At 44.2% G+C, this 20,325-nt stretch overlaps 1 protein-coding gene across 1 annotated transcript in view; it reads right to left on the reverse strand.

Moving 5' to 3' along the window:
• MEI1 (meiotic double-stranded break formation protein 1) overlaps positions 1–20,325 on the reverse strand; it is a 502,988-nt gene that overhangs the window by 446,687 nt on the left and 35,976 nt on the right. The window contains exon 3 of the mRNA XM_044301444.1: positions 18,399–18,449. Within this exon, the coding sequence (XP_044157379.1) occupies positions 18,399–18,449 (51 nt within the window). The remainder of the gene's footprint in view (positions 1–18,398; positions 18,450–20,325) is intronic.

Below are 20,325 nucleotides of genomic sequence, written 5' to 3' on the forward strand. Positions count from 1 at the left end.
TGAATTGGGTGCAATACTCCTCCGTAGGGAGATGGCCCTGAACCAGTGCCCTAAGAGCCGTCTCGGCTACCAGGGCCCTGTCTGGTTCGTCATAGAGGGTACCCAGGGCCTGAAAAAAAACCTCCACAGAAGTTAAACAACTGGCCCCAGGAGGTAACAAGAATGCCCAGTCCTGGGGATCACCCTGTAGTAGAGAAATGATAATCCCAACGCGTTGGCTCTCGGGACCGGAGGACACGGGCGCAAACGGAAGTAGAGTTTGCAGCTCTCATTAAAGGAGAGTCTCCAGAAAAGGCTCAAAATGTGAACTGGAGGACTGAGGAGTGGAAGAACCTTGCCCTAACTCAAAAGAACAGAGTTTCTCTCCTAGCTCCTGCACCATCTGTGTCAGGTTAGAGACATGGTCAGTCAGGGTCATAAGAGGATTCATGATACAGTGGTTATTGGGCCTGTTAATCTGTAAAGGTCACGTCCACACACACACAGGGGGAAGGATAGTGACCACCGCGCTCCACCCTCACTCCTGGCCCTGCCTACTTTCCTCACGAGTCCTGATGACAAGGGACAACTGGACGACAGTCCCTTACTTAGGATATGTGCAGGGAAGACAGACAAGACAAAATACGGAACGTGAACGGACCAGGTCAGTACCAAGAGAGCTACGCAGTACAAAGGGTTAAGCAAAGAATGGTCAGGAGAAGCCGAGTCAAATACCAGGAGAGTAGAGAAGTACCAGAGGAGTCCGCAAAGAGTAGTCAGGTGGGAGCCAAGGTCACAATACCATGACGGATGCGCAGTACAGGAGGAGCAGGCAAAGGATTGTCAGGGAACAGGATCAGGTGAGTATTCAGTAGTCCAACAAATAGCCAGGAACCTTGAATTAACAGGCAACCTATGGCCAGCAGGCTGCCTGTATTTATAGTCGGGTCTGAGGGTCATGTGACGTGGCCAGCGTCACATGACCGACAGACAGACAAGTCGAGCACCGAGTGATCAGCTCGGCGCTCAAGGCAGACCTAGAAACAGGGAGCCTCCCAGCTAGCAAAGCCGCCCTAGGAATGAGGCCAAACAAACACAGATCCTTGCTCACGAAGCTAAGCAGCAGGTCTGCGGCTGATGGGAGACCGAGTGCGCATTTGGCGCCCCGTGACACCCTTTCATCTGATTTTATAAAAAATAAAATACATATTAGGTATCACGCAGTCCGTAACGACCGGCTCTATAAATATATCACATGATCCACCCCGTCCAATAGACACCATAAAAAATAAAAAACTGTCAAAAGCCATTTTTGTTACCTTACATCACCAAAAGTGCAACACTAAGCGATCAAAAAGGCATATGCCCCCCAAAATAGTACCAATCTAACAGTCACTTCATCCCGCAAAAAATGAGCTCCTACAGAGGACAATCGCCCAACAGAATTAAAAATATATGGCTCTCAGAATATGGAGACACTAAAACATGATTTTTTTTTTGTTTCAAAAATGATGTTATTGTGTAAAACTTAAACAAATAAAAAAAGTATACATATTAGGAATTGCCACGTCCGTAAGGACCTGCCCTATAAAAATATCACATGACCTAACCCCTCAGGTGAACACTGTAAAAAAAAAAGAAAAAATCATGTGACATGGCAAGTTAAAAATATCCCAGTGAAATCTGCCCTCCAAAAAACATGTGGCGTTCCTTTCCTTCTGCGGCCTGCCGTGTGCCCGTACAGCAGTTTCCGACCACATATGGGATGTTTCTGTAAACTACAGAATCAATCTGAAATTTCATCTCCAATTTGCATTCATTCTTGTGAAACACCTAAAGGGTTAACAAAGTTTGTAAAATCTGTTTTAAATACCTTTAGGGTGTAGTTTCTAAAATGGGGTCACTTTTGTGGAGTTTCTACTCTAGGGGTGCATCAGGGGAACTTCAAATGAGACATGGTGTCAAAAAACCAGTCCATCAAAATCTGCCTTCCAAAAACCATATGACGTTCCGTTCATTCTGCACCCTGCCATGTGGCCATACAGCAGTTTACGACCACATATGGGGTGTTTCTGTAAACGGCAGAATCCAGGCAATACATTTTTAGTTTAGTTTGGCTTTTAACCCTTGCTTTGTTAGCGGGAATGATTAAAATGGAAAATCTGCCCAAAAAGTGAAATTCTGAAATGTAATCTCCAATTTCCATTAATTCTTGTGGAACACCTAAAGGGTTAACCCCATTTGTAAAATCAGTTTTTAATACCTTGAGGGGTGTAGTTTCTAAAATGGGGTAATTTTTGGGTGGTTTCTATTATGTAAGCCTCACAAAGTGACTTAAAGTGTTTCTACCACTTCAGTTTGACCAAATTAGCTTTCAGACACTAGCGATCTGCTAGTGTCTGATCTCCATAACCATGCAATTCTTAGACCTTTGTGTGGAACCGTTTCATTAAAAAACTAACTTTTATTCCTATGCAAATGAGCCTCTAGGTGCTATGGGGGCGTCTTTTCAGCACCTAGAGGCTCGGTCTACTCACACTGTATTCCCGCCCATCTCGTCTTGAATGCCTGCCTCCATCACAGCCATCGGACGAATTCTCGCACCTGCGCCGTTCACTTCTGTCATCGGCGCAGGCACAGTGAGTAAATGATACGCTCCTGGTGCCGGATTCCTCACTGCGCCTGCGCCGACTACGTCACAGTGAGGAAGCAGGCATCAGGAGAGCGGCCTTCACTCACTGCGCCTGTGCCGAAGACAGAAGAGAACGGCGCAGGCGTGTGAATTCGGCCGATGGCTGTGATGGAGGCAGGCATTCAAGACGAGATGGGCGGGCATACAGTGTGAGTAGACCAAGCCTCTAGGTGCTGAAAAGACTCCCCCATAGCACCTAGAGGCTCATTTGCATAGTAATAAAAGTTAGTTTTTTAATGAAACGGCTCCACACAAAGGTCTAAGAATTGCATGGTTATGGTGATCAGACACTAGCAGATCGCTAGTGTCTGAAAGCTAATTTGGTCAAACTGAAGTGGTAGAAACCCTTTAAGACCTGAACTGGTCCTTAAAAAGTGGGTTTTGGAAATTTTCTGAAAAATTTCAAGATTTGCTTTTAAACTTCTAAGCCTTCTAAACGTCCCCAAAAAATAAAATGGCATTCACAAAATGATCCAAACATAAAGTAGACACATGAGAAATGTAAGGTAATAACTATTATATGAGGTATCACTATCTGTTTTAAAAGCAGAGTAATAAAAATTTGGAAAGTTTAGAATTTTTAAAAAAATTTGGTACATTTAGTTTTTTTTATAAATAAAAAAGAAATATTTGGATTCAAATTTACCAGTGTCATAAAGTACAGTATGTGACGAGAAAACTATCTCAGAACGACTTGGATAAGTAAAAGCGTTTTAAAGTTATCACCACATAAAGTGACACGTCAGATTTGCAAATATCAGCCTGTCCTTAAGATGAAAAATGGCCCGGTCCTTAAGGGGTTAAGTGGTGCCATTAGAATAGGATTAAAAACTCTGGAGATACATTATATATTATCATATTCTAGTTATTTTGGAGTAAAACTAATTATTCAAATTCATCTTTAGAAAAAAAAAAAAAAAATCAAAAGTCTGTTTTCTACAGCCTTCAGTCTCACTGCATCTGTAGATTGTTGATTCTCTCTCTCTCAGTTAACCCCTTCAGTACAGAGCCACTTTTCACCTTAACCGCCTCAGGACCGCTGCACGCAGGATTGCGTCCTGGCGGCGGCCCCGTTATTCCTCTTGGACGCGCCGGCGTGTCATCTCGCAAGAGGCAAGATTTCCTGTGAAGGAGCGCGCGTTCACAGGATCCGGAGGTAAACGAGTGCATCTACAGCCTGCCAGCGGCAATCATTCGCTGGCAGGCTGTAGATGCGATTTTTTTTTTAACCCTTGAAAAGGTATATCAGATGCTGTTTTGTTAACAGCGTCTGATATACCTGCTACCTGGTCCTCTGGTGGTCCAATTTGCTTGGATTGACTACCAGAGGACACAGGCAGCTCTGTAATAAGTAGCACCAAGCACCACACTACACCCCCCTGTCACTTATTAACTCCGTATTAACCCCTGATCACCCCCGTCATTGATCACCCCCTGTAAGGCTTTATGTGTTTTGCACATACACTGACACCATGGATCTGCAAAACACGGACACCGGCAATGTGCTTTCCGCATTTTACGGATCCGCACATTGCCAGAACTATATAGAAAATGCCTTTTCTTGTCCGCAATTGCAGACAAGAATAGGACATCTTCTATAGGCTCTACAAAAAACGCAGTGTTCGCCCGATCAGGCCTGATCTTGTGCGCACACTTGCGTTCAGTCCGCCCCACCGCAGTGACAGCATTTTTTTTTTCTGATCACTGCAAAAAAAAAAAATCGCTGCAGCGCTATAAAGATCACTTTTGAGTGGCATGGCGAGTTCATAGAAGATTTTTTTTTTTTTTTTTTGGCACAATTTTTTATTTATTTTTTGTTACAAAGTCTCATATTCCACCAACTTGTGACAAAAAATAAAATCTCACATGAACTCACCATACCCCTCACGGAATCCAAATGCGTAAAAATTTTTAGACATTTATATTCCAGACTTCTTCTCACGCTTTAGGGCCCCTACAATTCCAGGGCAGTATAAATACCCCATAAGTGACCCCATTTTGGAAAGAAGAAACCTCATGGTATTCCGTGAGGGCTATGGCGAGTTCCTAGAATATATATTTTTTTTTTGGCACAAGTTAGCGGAAATTTTTTATTTTTTTATTTTTTTCTCTTACAAAATCATTTTCCGCTAACTTGTGCCAAAAAATAATAATTCTATGAACTCGCCATGCCCCTCATTGAATACCTTGGGGTGTCTTCTTTCCAAAATGGGGTCACATGTGGGGTATTTATACTGCCCTGGCTTTTTAGGGGCCCGAAAGCATGAGAAGAGGTCTGGGATCCAAATGTCTAAAAATGCCCTCCTAAAAGGAATTTGGGCCGCTTTGCGCATCTAGGCTGCAAAAAAGTGTCACACATGTGGTATCGCCGTACTCATAAGAAGTTAGGGAATGTGTTTTGGGGTGTCATTTTACATATACCCATGCTGGGTGAGATAATATCTTGGTCAAATGCCAACTTTGTATAAAAAAAAAAAAAAAAAAAAAAAAAAAAAAGGGAAAAGTTGTCTTTTGCCAAGATATTTCTCTCACCCAGCATGGGTATATGTAAAATGACACCCCAAAACACATTCCCCAACTTCTCCTGAGTGCGGCGATACCAGATGTGTGACACTTTTTTGCCGCCTAGGTGGGCAAAGGGGCGCACATTCCAAAGAGCACCTTTAGGATTTCACAGGTCATTTTTTACACATTTGGATTTCAAACTACTTACCACACATTAGGGCCCCTAGAATGCCAGGGCAGTATAACTACTCCACAAGTGACCCCATTTTGGAAAGAAGACACCCCAAGGTATTCCATGAGGGGCATGGAGAGTTCCTAGAATTTTTTATTTTTTGTCACAAGGTGAAATAAAAAAAGTCACTTTTTTGGTAAATTTTTTATGTTAATCATTATTTTTCTTGCAACACAGCACGGGTTAACAGCAATATAAACCTCAATATATATGACTCTGCAGTTTACAGAAATACCCCATATGTGGTGTGGTCAGAAGGAAAGGAGCATCATATGGATTTTGGAGGCAGAATTTTCTAGAATGGTTTTTAGGCGCCATTTTGTATTTGAAGAGACCCTGACATACCTAAACAGTGGAAAACCTCAAAAAGTGACCCCATTTTGGAAACTACACCGCTTAAAGAATATATTAAAGGGGGTACTGAGCACTTTGACCCCTTGAGCGTTTAATGGAATTTGGAAACACTTGGCTGTGAAAAGTTTAATTTCTTCCCAAAGTTTTCATTTTCACAAGGGGTAACAGGAGAAAAAGCACCCCATAATTTGTTACCCATTTTGTCCTGAATGAGTCAACATCCCATAAGTGGTGGTAAACTGCTGTGGGGACACATGGCAAGATTCAGAAACTGAAGAAACGCCATATGGTTTTTGCAGCGCAAATTTTGATGGATTGGTTTAGGGGTGCCATTGGTTTTTAGTTTTTTAAGTGATTGTCTTATGTGGGGCTCATTTTTTGCGGGATGACATAAAATTTTCATTGGTACCATTTTGGGGTAAGGTAAAAAAAAATGGCTGTTTTGGCATAGTTTTTTTAAATATTTTTTTTACAGCATTCACCTGAGGGGGCATATAATGTGATATTTTTATAGAGCAGGTTGTTACGATACCTAATAAGTCTATTTTTATTTTTGTTAAATTTTACACAGTGAAAGACTTTTTGAACAGAATAAAATCTTGTTTTTGTGTTATAGTCTCCTCCTACTATAACCAAGTGACCGAGAGCCATATTTTTAATTTTTTGGGCAATTGTCTTAGGTAGGGGCTCATTTTTTTTGCGGGATGAGATGACGGTTTGATTGGTTCCATTTTGGGAGGGAAGGTGACCAGAAAATGGCTGTTTTTGCACGATTTACCTGAAGGGGTGGATCATGTGATAGCGCTGGGATTTGTGACCCTGTGGAGCTGGTATTCTATGGGTTAATCTGTCTCTAGATTTATCTCTGAAAACAAAACAGCTCAAAAATAATGTTGAGCAAACTTCTGTTTTTAAGTTCAGCGTACAAGGTTCGGTTATCTAAGACTTCCGTTATGGATTCTGCTACCAGGGACCATATTTCATGGTCCAGGGTAGCAGAATCCATAACGGAATTCTTAGATAACCCGAACCTTGTACCCCGAACTTGAAAACACAAGTTCGCTCATCCCTACTCGTAAACACTAATTAAAGTTAATTTGTTTCAAACGGATTTAAATAAGTCCTCATTCACATCTCCATCAAGGAGATCCGGCTGTCTAATCCGGCACAAATGTTGTGCTGAAATCTGACATTTATGTCAGAAAGCGGTCGGATCATAGCTGGACCTCAATGGGGATCTGGCAGAGAAGTAGATAATCCAGCAATGCCGGATCCTGTGAGATGCGGCAATCTGCTTTGTACCAGTACAGTCTGCCAGATCTCCTTGACAGAGAAGTCAACTCATCCTAAGGCTTAAAGTGGTTGTTTCACAAAAAATATTCTACAGTTTTCAAACCAGCACCTGGATCTGAATACTTTTGTAATTGCATGTAATAAAAAATTTAGCACAGCCACTGAGATCTTCAATAAAATGTATCGGTATAGCGCCACCTGCTCTTTTTTTTTTTTTTTTGAGCTGTGATAGGGAGAGAATGGACATGCCCCCTTTATCTGCAGAAGAAAAAGACACTTCCCTTGAGCTGCCAGCTCGATATAAATCTAGCAAAGCAATGAATGGGGAGATCTCTGGATCATTTTTTACTTAAAGAAAAGACTCCAGCATATAAATGTGTTAACTTGATTTCTTTTATTATTAAATCATAAGGTTACTGCGGCGTTAAATGCAAAGTTTAGGCCATGTGGCTGTCTTCAGACTAATGTCTCTCACCAGCGGTATACCAACATTTCGGCATTCCACACTGCGCTCAATGTTTATTCTCTCTCTCACCAGAGTCTTTTCATTACTGACAATTGGGGCGGGAATCCTACTCCAAAAAAGATACAGAAGAGTGCAACAAGATTCTAACAGAATCATTGTTTACATTAGTCACAGGATAACCCCTTTAACACCTTCACGCATTTTCATGTACGTAAGGGAATACAGTCTCTTACCGCATCCTCACGTGCATCTATGTGATCTGATCAGCAGTACAGGCCCAGCTGTTACTGACAGCCGGCCCTTTGCTGCATCCGCTGGCATCAAGGATTAACCCTTCACGTGCCACAGTCAGCCCTGACCATGGCACGTGTGGGCTTTACAGAGGGAGGGGGCTCCCACTGACTCACATCGGCCCCCGTGCTGTGGTGACAGGGAGTTGATGGTTGCTATGGCTGCCCTGATGCCTTACCTTACACAGGCATCTGAGCCTGCCAACGACGGAAGCCCAGAAGATCCAGCCTGCAGGCTGGGTCTCCTAGACAACTGTCAGCGTCTTACATTGTAAGACACTGACAGTTCAGTACAGCACAATACAGCATATAATGTACTGTATTGAAACAGGGATTAAACCCTGAAAAGTTGAAATCCCATAGTGGGACAAATATAAAAAGTTAAAAAAATAAAGTTTCAAGTAAAAAAGCAAAACAGCCCCCTCACCATAAATTTGAGTATAATAAAAAAAAAAAAAAAAAAAAAAAAAAAAAAACGCGTCCCTAATGTCCTACTCTATAAAGTATCACATGTTCTACCAACTAAGGGTACTTTCACTCTTGCGGCAGAGGATTCCGGCAACCGCCCCCAAAAAAAAATAAAAAATTAAGAAATATGGCTTTCAGAAAATGGAGACACTAAAACTTGATTTACAGTTAGTTCCATATACATTTGGACAGAGATAACATTTTTCAAATTTTTGTTCCGTACATTACCACAATAGATTTTGAACAAAACAATTCAGATGGAGTTGAAGTTCAAACTTTCAGCTTTAATTCAGTGGGTTGAACAAAATGATTGCATAAAAATGTGAGGAACTAAGGGTACTTTCACACTAGCGTTTTTTACTTCTGGCAGGCAGTTCCGGCAACAGAACTGTGTACAAACGGAAAGCTTTTTTTTCCGGATCCTTTGACCTATAAGCAATTAAAAAAATTACAATTTCTTAGCATTTTGCTCATTTCTTATGTTAGCCTGTTATCTGCGGCCAAAATAAGAATTGCAGCATTAATGCTCTGAATTTCTTCATAGAGATTCAGAGCATTCAGCGCAGGGGCGGACTGACTACTCATGGGGCCCCCGGGCAATAGGAGATTATGAAGCCCCTGTGTCCCCGCCCACCCTCAAGCCACACCCACACACAGTCCCACCCACATCGCACCGTGCCAGCTTCAGGCTCATGTGGGCCCTTGGGCGATAAAGTCTCATGCAGTCCTATGTAACACCACAGATAACAGTGATGGCTATCTGAGTACAGAAATTGTAGTAGTGTTACCTGCAGTCCTATGTAAAACTACAGATAACACTAGTGCTGATAATGTGGTAGTGTTACCTACGTCCTTAGTGTGCCTCCCTACTAGTGTTGAGCGAACTTGTGTTTTAAGTTTGGCGTCTAAAGTTTGGGTTCAGGTTATCAAAGCATCCCGTTATGGATTCTAAATTCCGCTATGGTCCGTGGTAGCAGAACCCATAACGGGATACTTTGATAATCCGAACCCAAACTTTAGATGCCGAACTTAAAACACAAGTTCGCTCAAAACACTTCCCCCTGTCTCTCCCACGGACTACATGCTGGCGGCGCTGCCTCCTTCTTTTTCTTCTTGCCCCGCACAGAATGTCTTGATGCAGCTGCGTCAAGACATAGGAACACTGTGGGCATGGTGACACACAGGGACAGAGAGCCACAGACACAGACGGAGAGAGACACACACACACGGAGAGACACAGACACACACACAGACTCTCACAGAGTACTGTAGACAGATCCCAGAAATCACAGAGAACATCTGGCTGAAAGAAAGAACCGAGCAGCTTCAGGTGGATCTCACCCTGGAAAAGCTTATGTTAGATGGAGACAGTCAGCAGGTTGTATGCAGGGCTCTCTGTGTGCTGACACACTGTAACACAGGTGCTGTAATGGAGGCACCAAGGTACAGAAGGGCTGTGACCACCACTAGGATGAGGTAAGGGGCAGGAGGACACACACAGTTGTGCTAATTAATGAACATCCAAAACATAGGCCCCTTCTTGGACCAAGCTAGGATACCCTAATAGGATAATTGACATCCCTTTAAAATATAAAAGTTGTTGGATCCCTGATGCCATTGGAGGTTAGGAGGTGCCAATTTCACTAAGAGGACAAAAGGGAATTTGATATATTTCAAGTAGTGTACATTCACAAAGAAACTCAGAAACTATAGACCAAGAAGGAAAGAAAATATTTATTTTAGACAAGCAATTTTGAGCCTATAGGATGACACAAATGAAGCCAAATGAACTATTACTTGTTCAAGTTAAGATATATAAATAATTCTGTAGACCAATATTTCCCAACCCGTGGCTCTGAGGCTGCTGCTAAAACTCTGAGCATGTCCTGGCAGTCTTTGGTGGGCAAGAAATTCTGAAAGTTGTAGATCTACAACATAGGTGGGGCCCTGGTCACAGACTTTACCTAGGGAATCCCACTTGACTTCGCCTATACAGCATCACAGGTCCTTTACCTCCTCCCACTGAACAGCCAGCCCAGGAGACTGACTCCACCCACGCAGGATCAAGTGGTTGTGACATCATGAAAGGTCTTTTTGCCTCGTCCAACTAGGAAAAGCCTCTAATGTATGGGCTCCTGGGAGGAATAGGTCACGTGACGAGGGGACGCGAAATAGGCGGTGAAAAATAGCTCTTTAGCACAGCTGCGGCGGGCCCCTATCCTGGCCGGGCCCTCGGACCACGTCTGAAGTGCCCGACCGGTCAGTCTGCCCCAATTCAGCGCATGTACTGAAGTCCTGATTGGCCGCACAGGGCTTCAGTGCCATAATCTCACTTGATCACGGCAGCTAAAGCATTTAATTACCGCGATCGACATCATTTCCGGTTGTGGTAATTAGCCACAGGTCTCTGCTGTTTGAAACAGCAGAGACTTGCCGGCCATGATGCCTGCTGCGTGCGGGCGTCATGCTTGCACAGCACTACCAGCGCCGCACATGTACGGAGCTTGTAGCGAAAGGGTTAATGCTCTGCCAGGCCTTTACTGCAGCGGTTTTCAGTTGCTGTTTGTTTGTGGGTCTGTCTGTCTGAAGTTTAGTCTTTAACAAGTGAAATGCTCTATTGGGTTCAGATCAGGTGACTGACTTGGCCATTCAAGAATATTCCACTTCTTTGCTTTAATAAACTCCTGGGTTGCTTTGGCTTTATGTTTTGGGTCAATGTCCATCTGTATTATGAAACGCCGACCAATCAGTTTGGCTGCATTTGAGCACACCGTATGTCTCTGAAAACCCCATAATTCAGCCGGCTGCTTTTGTCCTGGGTCACATTATCAATAAACACTAGGGACTCAGATGATGTGGTATGTTTTGGATCATGAGCTGTACCAGGCCTTCACCACTTTTTTTTTTTTTTTTTCCATCATTCTGGTAGAGGTTGATCTTGGTTTCATCTGTCCAAAGAATGTTTTTCCAGAAGTGTGCTGTTTTTTTATATTAAGGGAGTAGAGGATACTAGCGCTGTCGTTATAGGAGGAGCCAAACACCATTGTAGTATGTGGGATCTGTCGCTGCTGGGTTCAGAAAGGGTTAATTGCCAGCATAGTAGATGAACTGACTGAAGGATGAGACAAATGATCGGGGAGTGAATTGTAATAGATGGCAATGTGGAAACCCTAGCTGTATTCCATTAACACAAATGCATAAAGAACTCAATAGAGCACAGATAGTACAAAGTAAGGTAATGCTGCAATAGGAGTTCTGTCCAGGGGGAGTCTTCCTTATGTACTGTCTGTGTTCGAAAGATCTTCTGATTCCTTTTTCTCACACGTGCGGCTCAGGCCGGCAGCTCACACGTGCGGGGGGAGTGGCGCTGTTTCCAAGGTAGCGCTTCGGTGTGACGTCACACACTGAACTCTACAGAAGCCTCGCAGGCCCACACTTCCTCTGACTCATTTCAGAATACACGTATTCCTTCCTCAGTGAAAGGTGTGGGCTCTCTTGCTTAAAGTTTTATGCGCGTAAGTCCCCATGGAAAGCAGCCTGTTTGTATAGAAGACTAATATCAGTCCAGAGTGCATTATATTGAACTATTCATTGCTGTCTTTACCTCTCCTATATATTCATATGTGCCAAGGTGATTTTCCATTTAATCTTCATGTTTTATTTACCCTCTCATTTTTCTGGAGGTCGACATAGTATATTACTTTGTTAAGGGTCATTCTAGTCTTTTATTTTATTATTCTAAAAAAGCAAATAACTCAATCTCTTGATTGGAGTCAAACAGGTGCAAGGCTATTTAGATTATATATCCATTTACTTTCGTTCGTTCCTGGACATCAGTTTGATGTAGCCCCCTCCCCTTGGGTCGGGTTTTATTTGCTCAATTCCTCCAAAAGTGGAGCCCCTAAATTTTCCTTCATGTTTGTCCCAGAAGTGTCGTGACAGTGGATGGCCGTCAAACTTCTTCTTGATGTTCTATATATGTTCACTTATTCTAGTCTGTAATGACCGCTTGGTCCTACCCACATACAACTTCTCACATGGACATTTGATATAATAAATAACGCCCCTAGTGACAAGTAAGGTAGCTCCTAATCTCATATGTTTTCTGTCCGCTTTTTAGTTCCTTGATGGGTTCTTTACATTTCAGGAATTGGCAGGCCTTACATGTTTCACACTGAAAAAAGCCCATCTTAGTATTATAGGATAATTGATTACTTTGACTTTTCCTTTTTATGGTGGTATTAGTATTTACCGAAGGGGCTATTAAGTTCCCCAGGTTTTTTGCCTTCCTAAAGAAAATTTTGGGATATTGGGGTGGTTTTCCCCTATAATTGTATCTTGTTTCAAGATGTTCCAATGCCGTTTTTATAGTTTTTCTGAAAAGGAACTCCTGTTCATTAGATTGGGTAAGGCTTCATGCACACGACCATGGTGTGTTTGGCAGTCCACAAAACACGGATGCGTCTGTGAGGGGGCGTCCTGTCCCGAACGCGGTAACATTCCAAAATAGTGGAGCGAATCCACCGGTAGATAGTCACCTTGGAAGATGCTAACCCCCTCCTAGAACCCTCCGGAAGGACGAACAAGGCGTCGGTGCGCCGAAAGGAGGCCACACCCGAAAGGTAAATCCGCAGAGCCCGCACCACATCCAAGCGGTGCAACAACACCTCCCGCGGATGGGAGGACCCAGGACAAAGGGACAATTGAGGTGAAAAGCCGATACTACCTTAGGTAAAAAGGAAGGGACCGGACAGAGTACCACCTTGTCCTGATGAAAGATCAGGAATGGTTCACGGCAGGACAGAGCTGCCAATTCTGAAACCCTCCAAATGGATGTGATGGCCACCAGGAAGGCCACTTTCCAGGACAGCAGGTGGAGGGAAGCCTCCCGCAAGGGTTCCAAAGGGGAAGCCTGCAGAACTCCCAATACCAAATTGAGATCCCATGGATGAAGCGGAGGACAGTACGGCAGAACGGAGTGCCCAACGCCCTGAAGGGAGCTCCTAACAGGACCCAGACCAGCCAAAGATCGCTGAAAGAAAATGGAAAGGGCCGACACCTGGCCCTTCAAGGAGCTCAGTGCCATGCCCAATTCCAGACCGGACTGAAGGAAAGCCAAAACGACCGGCAGGGAGAAGGATCTGGGAGATAGGTCCCGCTCCTCACACAAACGAAGGAAAGACTTCCAGGTTCTATAATATATCCTGGAAGAAGTAGGTTTCCTGGCCCGAATGAGCGTCCGAACCACGGCATCGGAAAAACGCAGCTGTTTCAAAAGGAAGGTTTCAAGAGCCACGCCGTCAAACGAAGAGTATCTAAACTCGGGTGGAAGACGGGCCCTTGCAACAAAAGATCGGGTCTGAGAGGGAGCAGGTACGGAACATCCCTTAACAGGAGGACAAGATCCGAGTACCATGCCCGGCGCGGCCAGCCCGGAGCGATCAACAGGGTCTCACGCCTTCCCACTTGATCCTGTGGAGAATCCGAGGCAGGAGGGACAGCGGTGGAAAGACAGAGGAACGTGAACCCGTTCCACGAGCGCGTCCACTCCGCAAGCTGCGGGATCCCTTGCGCGGGCTAAGTAGCACGGAAGCTTGTGATGGAGTCCCGGAGGCCATCAGATCCACGTCCGGCTGCCCCCCGCGATGACCTAGAGCGTCGAACACTTCCGGATGGAGAGACCATTCCCCGGGGTCTATCATCGTCCGGCTCAGAAAATCTGACATCCAATTGACAACGCCACGGATGTAGACCGCCGACAGGGCCGGAACATGGGTCTCCGCCCACCTGAGAATCCTCGCCACCTCAGACATGACGGACGAGCTGCGAGTCCCCCCTGATGGTTGACATATGCCACCGCTGTGGCATTGTCCGACTGAACTCGGACATGAAAGTCCCGCAGGAGGGGAGACCAATGGCGCAGCGAAAGGAAAATTGCATGAAGCTCCAAGACATTGATGGACAATCTGGACTCTGACAGAGACCATAAGCCCTGAGCAGTCCAAGTGCCAAAGACTCCTCCCCAAACCTGAAGACTGGCGTCGGTCGTAATGACCGTCCATCTGATCGGAAGGAAAGACTTCCCCCATCTCCAGGTGAGTTGGGGAGAGCCACCAATGGAGGTCCGACCGAGCCTGTTGAGGAAGGGAAAACAGACGATCCAAGGAGTCCTGGGACTTGTCCCAGGTCGAGAGGATCGCCCGCTGAAGAGACCGGGTATGAAATTGAGCGAATAGCACCGCCTCGAACGAGGCCACTATAAAAGGCCCAACAACCGCATACAAGTCCGGATGGAAACTGTGCGCTGCTTCAGCAAACAGAGCACTGCGCTACAAAGGTCCTTCACCTTGTCCACTGGAAGACGCACCCGCGCTGACCCGGAGTCCAAGAACATACCGAGGAACCGAATCCGAGTGGACGGAACCAGGGAGTATTTTCGCAGGTTCACTAGCCATCCAAAGCAGGCGAGGGTGTCCAAGATGATCTTCAGACTCTCCTCGCACTGCCGGAATGACAACCCTATGATAAGAATGTCATCCAGGTACGGAATCAAAGTGATCCCCCTGGAGCGAAGGCGGCCCATAAGCGGAGCAAGCACCTTGGTGAACACCCTTGGCGCAGTCGCCAGACCGAATGGCAGGGCGACTAAATTGGTAGTGGTTCGAGTGTATCGTGAAGCGCAAAAACCACTGGTGGGCGATCGCGATGGAGACGTGCAGGTAAGCGTCCTGGATATCCACAGAAGTTAGCTTCCTTGACGCAAGGGGAATGGTTATCACGGAGCGAAGGGAATCCATGTGAAAACGGCGCTCGAAGGTAACGGTTTAGCCTCTTGAGGTCCAACACCGGGCGGACCGCTCCCTCCTTCTTGGGCACCATGAAGAGGTTGGAGTAAAAACCGGAAAACCACTCCTTTGCCGGAATGGGGGAGATCACTCCCCTGACCAGCAGATCTTGAACCGCTTGAAAGAAGGCCCCCGCACAAGAAGGTTCCCTGGGGGGACGGGACAGGGAAAAAAAAAACAGTTTGGGGGCATGGATTTGTGCTCCAACTTGTAGCCTGAAGTGACCACCTCAAGCGCCCAGGCGTCTGAGATGTGGGCCTGCCAAACCTCCTGAAAGGACTGACGAGGTGCGGAAGGACGTGGTCGGAAAGAATCTTGGGTTTGGGCTTCGGAAGATGAGTGCTTTAGCCACCCGTGGCCTCAGAAATGATCTCGTCAAGTTTGGGCCCAAAAAGACAAGACCCAGCGAAAGGAAGGGAGAGAAGGGAACGTTTGGAGGAAGAATCGGCCTGCCAGGCCTTTAACCAGAGTTCCCATCGAATGGAGACGGCAAAGGCGGAGGACCGCGCGACCATGTAGCCCGCATCCAGAGCTGCCTCGCAAAGGTACTTCCCCGCCTGGGATATCTGGGCCGCCAGAGACTGGGACTGGGTTGGAGGGCGGAAACAGGTTGTCCCATGGCTGGGGGGAACAGGAAGGTCAAGCCTTCCTGGTCCGCTTTGTCTTTTTGTGGGGATGCAGATCTCTAAATAGCCCTGGACTCCCAACCTGAAAGGGAAGAAAAAATAAAAAATGAACAACACCGTCCTACGACACTAAGCTAAAAACTTAAGGCTCTCTCCTGGCCGGAGGGGGTATAGCTGGCGGGGAGGAGCTAACAGTTTTTAAGCCTAGTGTCGCCTCCTAGTGGCAGCAAGCAGCTATACCATGGATCTGTGTCCCCCAATGATATAAGCGAGAAATTCAAATTTCGAAAATAATGAATTTTCCTAATTTTCCGTAATTTTTTATTTTTATTTATAAATAAAAGGTAAAACATATTGACTCAAACACTAACATGAAGTACAATATGCCATGAGAAAACAGTCTCAGAATGGCTTGGATAAGTAAAAGCATACCAGAGTTATTACCACATAAAGTGAAAGATGTCAGATTTGCAAAATGTGGCCTGGTCCTTATGGTGAAAACTAGCTTGGTCTTGAAGGGGTTAAATTAGTGGTTGTGAGAAGTTAGGGAACAAGTGATAAGGGCTACAGATCAAGCCATTTGAGCAGCTCTGACGGGTTTCCCTGAGAATTTGAAGATGCATTAAAACTGAAGGCTGCAGAAGACAAAGTGATGACATTTTTTTATAAAAATGAACTGGGAAAATGTAACCACCAGTCTTTATAGGGAGTCTGCCACTGGGAAAGTCACCATTAAACCAGGCATACTGCCTTGAAAGGTTAGCTCAACTGAATGTAATTATATTTTTAACTTAGGAGATCCATTTTGTGTATAAATACATGCACTGCTCATTATGATAAAGAGGGGCATTATGAGGAACACATCTTGTACGTGTTGTGACCTCGAGCTGGCTCACTTAACTTGTGAACTATTAGGAGACAGCATCACATCAAAAGGTTGGTTTGCGACCGCAAGAGCAGCATAAAGTAGTGACAGACGTGCTGGTTTCAGCGTTGTGTCACTCATGAGCCAGCAACCGAAAACTCATGAATGGTTGCCAAAAAATAGCATCATAATCATTAAAGCATATGCCTTGAAAAGAGTCAAATCTACCTGAGAAGAGTCATACTTATTCATAATCTCCTGCTCTCCTCGCCCATCTGCTGATGATCGACAGTTCTCTTCTAGGGATAAAAATAAGAAGACTGGTGATAAGCTGTTGGGCGGGGAGAGCAGGAGCCTATGAATAAGCCTGACAATTCTCTGGTAGATTTTGATTAATTTTCTAGGACTATACTACAAAGAATATGATGCTGGTTTTCAGCAACCACTTACTTTTAGCTCATGAGTGACACACTGCTGAAATCAGCGCGCATGTCTCTGCTTTATGCTGTCCTTGATGCGTTCAGCACAAAATTGATGACAGGTCCCCTTTAAGATGTGTTTAAAGATGTTGTTCACCTCTGGGGACCTTTTCTACAGACCCCTGACACCAATGGGGCTGGACCTGCAGCGGTAACGCACAGATTACTTCTCATAGGGGTTAACCTCAAAATTTGGCAATCCAGTAAAACGACATAGCCGACACTACTGCTTACCTCAATGGTTATCCTGAGACTTGTGGTTTCACAATGTCCATGGGTGTTCAGTGCACAATAGAAGTACTCAATACTTCAAAGTTAGAAACAGGACGGCACTTTTATTCGCTACACGGTGGGTACTTATCACAAGTACGCAAAAAAGCATAGGAGGCGGTACACATGCACTAAGTAACTCTGGTTACTGCTAAGCAGCAGGGATGAGATCAAAGCATAGCATGTAGATGTGCGATCCAGTTCTTGTTCTTTTTTTTTTTTTGCATATGTATAAAGAATCTGTCCTCTTTATTCTGGTATCAGAACTCCTCCCATTCAGCCCAAGTGATTTTAATTAGCAAAATTTTGCATGAGGATTTTAATAAACCTACCATGCTCTCAGTTGGAGTTCCTGAGAGCTTTTGACAACTGTTCACATGGTGCGGTGCTGCGGTGGCCGTTATCGCTTTGGTGCTGTTCTGATGGGTTGGGGGGGCCCAGTGCTAGGTTTGGTATTGTCAAGCAGCAGGAGTGCAGTTTGGCAGCTGGGTCGGCACCGCTGTGTCAGTGGTCGCCGTACAGTGCCGTGCCAAATTTAGAGTAGATCCCACTCAGAGGCAACCTTGGCATGGTGAGTGGGCTTATGCCTTTTGATCAAAATGTACACTAATGCTTCAGTAGCATAGGAGGCGGTACACATGCGGTAAGTAGAGCCGTTTTCTGCTAAGCATCAGAGATCAAAGCATAGCATGTGGATGTGCGATCCAGTTCTTTTTCCTCTTTTTTTTGCATACATATAACAAGTATGACTTGCTACACAAAAACCGACCCATGGCCGTTTCAAGTCGGTAGACGCTTTCTCAAGGCCTGTTGGAAGGGGCTGGAGACCCACCCTTATATCCTCCCGGCAAGTGACATGCTATTTCTTCCTAACTTTAATATCTAAACTCTCTTATATTAACTAGTGGATATATCAAAGAAGTTTAGTCATTTGAGTTAGAATTCATATGACACAAATACAGATTATAAAAACTAATATAATATAACATTTTATTTTATACTTATCGCTTTTACTGCATGTTTAACTTTCTTACTTTCAGTAATAAGGTTTAACGCAGAATCGTCTTCCAAATTCACAAGCATCCCTTAAAAACATAATAACCACAAATAAAAATCTACTCAACACAAATTATGTAAAAAAAAAAGTTTTATAAAATCATATAATTGGGTATTATTCAAATACTAAAATATAAAACTATGTTATGTTCTAATACACTTTGTAAAAACCTAGTTCAATTCTTACTATAGCATTGTATGGTATAACAATTATTACAAAATCTTTACAGGCTATGTACACCTTCGGAGGCAACTGGAGTCAGCCACACCACCAGCTCAATACAACTGCAAGAAAAAGGGGATCAGTCAGCACAACCCAATGTGCAGGTACACGTCGCAGTTAGTCTTGTACCCCTGACAGCCTGTCTGCCCCATAGGCTGATTTTAATTATAAGTATAAGGCTAGGTCTACTACACGATGACATTTGTCGCTCGACATTTTGTTGCACCAATGTCGCGCGACAAAAATATATTGCGCCTTGCATGCGACACAGTCGCATGACATTTTTTGCTTTGTCGCGTGACAAACCATTTAGCTCTGTTTAAAAAAAAAAAAAGGAGCTCATGGGCACAAGGATGATGATGCCTGTCTCAAGTGTCAGTCCCTTGCAAGTGTTATTTTTGGAAGTGGATTGTGAAGTTCTTTTGTATTCGATTTTTTTGTTCTCATCTTCTGCATTATGAGCAAAGAAGGATGCGGGCTTTGAAGGGACGCTCTTGGGTGCATCCTGTATATTATCAGCGTTTAAGCAAAGGGCATTTTGAGTTGCTTTTTTCTGATTTGCGCAGGTATCCTGATAAGTTTCAAAACTATTATCGCATGAACATAACGGTTTTTGATTACTTACTGGATAATGTGCGTGTGCATTTGACACACGAAGATATGAATATGAGGCGGGCTATTTCTCCTGAGTATTACTTGTATCGCAAGACTCAGGTATGTTTGTATCGCATTTATGTTGATTTATGCATTTTTATTACGAAATCTAATATAGGTATTAAGCAACGGGAATGAGTTTGTCTTTACATTTTAAGTATTGGCAAATCCATGGTTCATGTAATAATAAAGGAAACATGTGAGTCTATTTGGATGACCTTGAAAGATTTAGTGATGTCGGAGCCAACAGAAGCAATGTGGTTGGACAAAGCTGCCAGATTTTTTTTCTAAAATGAATTTTCCAAATTGTTTGGGTGCCTTAGATGGGAAGCACATTCGACTTCAAAAAACCACCTTTAAGTGGTTCTAGATTTTTTTAATTTTAAGAAATATTTTTCCGTTGTTCTTCTGGCCCTGGTGGACAGCAATTACTGTTTTACAGTTATCAAAGTAGGGGGATATGGCAGCAGTAGTGACTCAAATCTTCTCAACCTATCTGCATTTGGAAGTCGACTGCAGGAAGGTTCCCTTCACATTCCACCAAATGCTGCTCACCCAGGAACTTTGGAACCAGCAATGCCGTATATTTTTGTTGGGCATGAGGCATTTGCTTTATCCCAACATATTATGCGCCCCTACCCTCAAAGAAGATTTTTTTTGTCAAGCGTGTATTTAATTAACGGCCAAGTCGAGCACGTAGGGTGGTGGAATGCCCTTTTGGGATCTTAGCAGCAAAATGGCGAATGAACGTTTCACACAGCAATGAACGTTTCTGTTGATACTGCTGAGATTATAGTAAAATGTGCATGTGTATTGCATAATTTGGTTAGGCTGCATGATGAAAAGCCGGATTCTGACACGTTAACAAATCCCTTCCCAGGATTACCACATCAACCTTACCATTCAACACGACAATCAATGTTGGTTAGAGAGCAAATTGTGGCCTGAAGGCTCGGTACCCTGACAGCTTGAATCCATTTAATAAATTGTTATTTATGTCATCTTGTGGGCTACTGTAGCAATGTGTA

This window comes from Bufo gargarizans, chromosome 7, assembly GCF_014858855.1.
Source record: "Bufo gargarizans isolate SCDJY-AF-19 chromosome 7, ASM1485885v1, whole genome shotgun sequence".
In the NCBI taxonomy this organism is placed as follows: domain Eukaryota; kingdom Metazoa; phylum Chordata; class Amphibia; order Anura; family Bufonidae; genus Bufo; species Bufo gargarizans.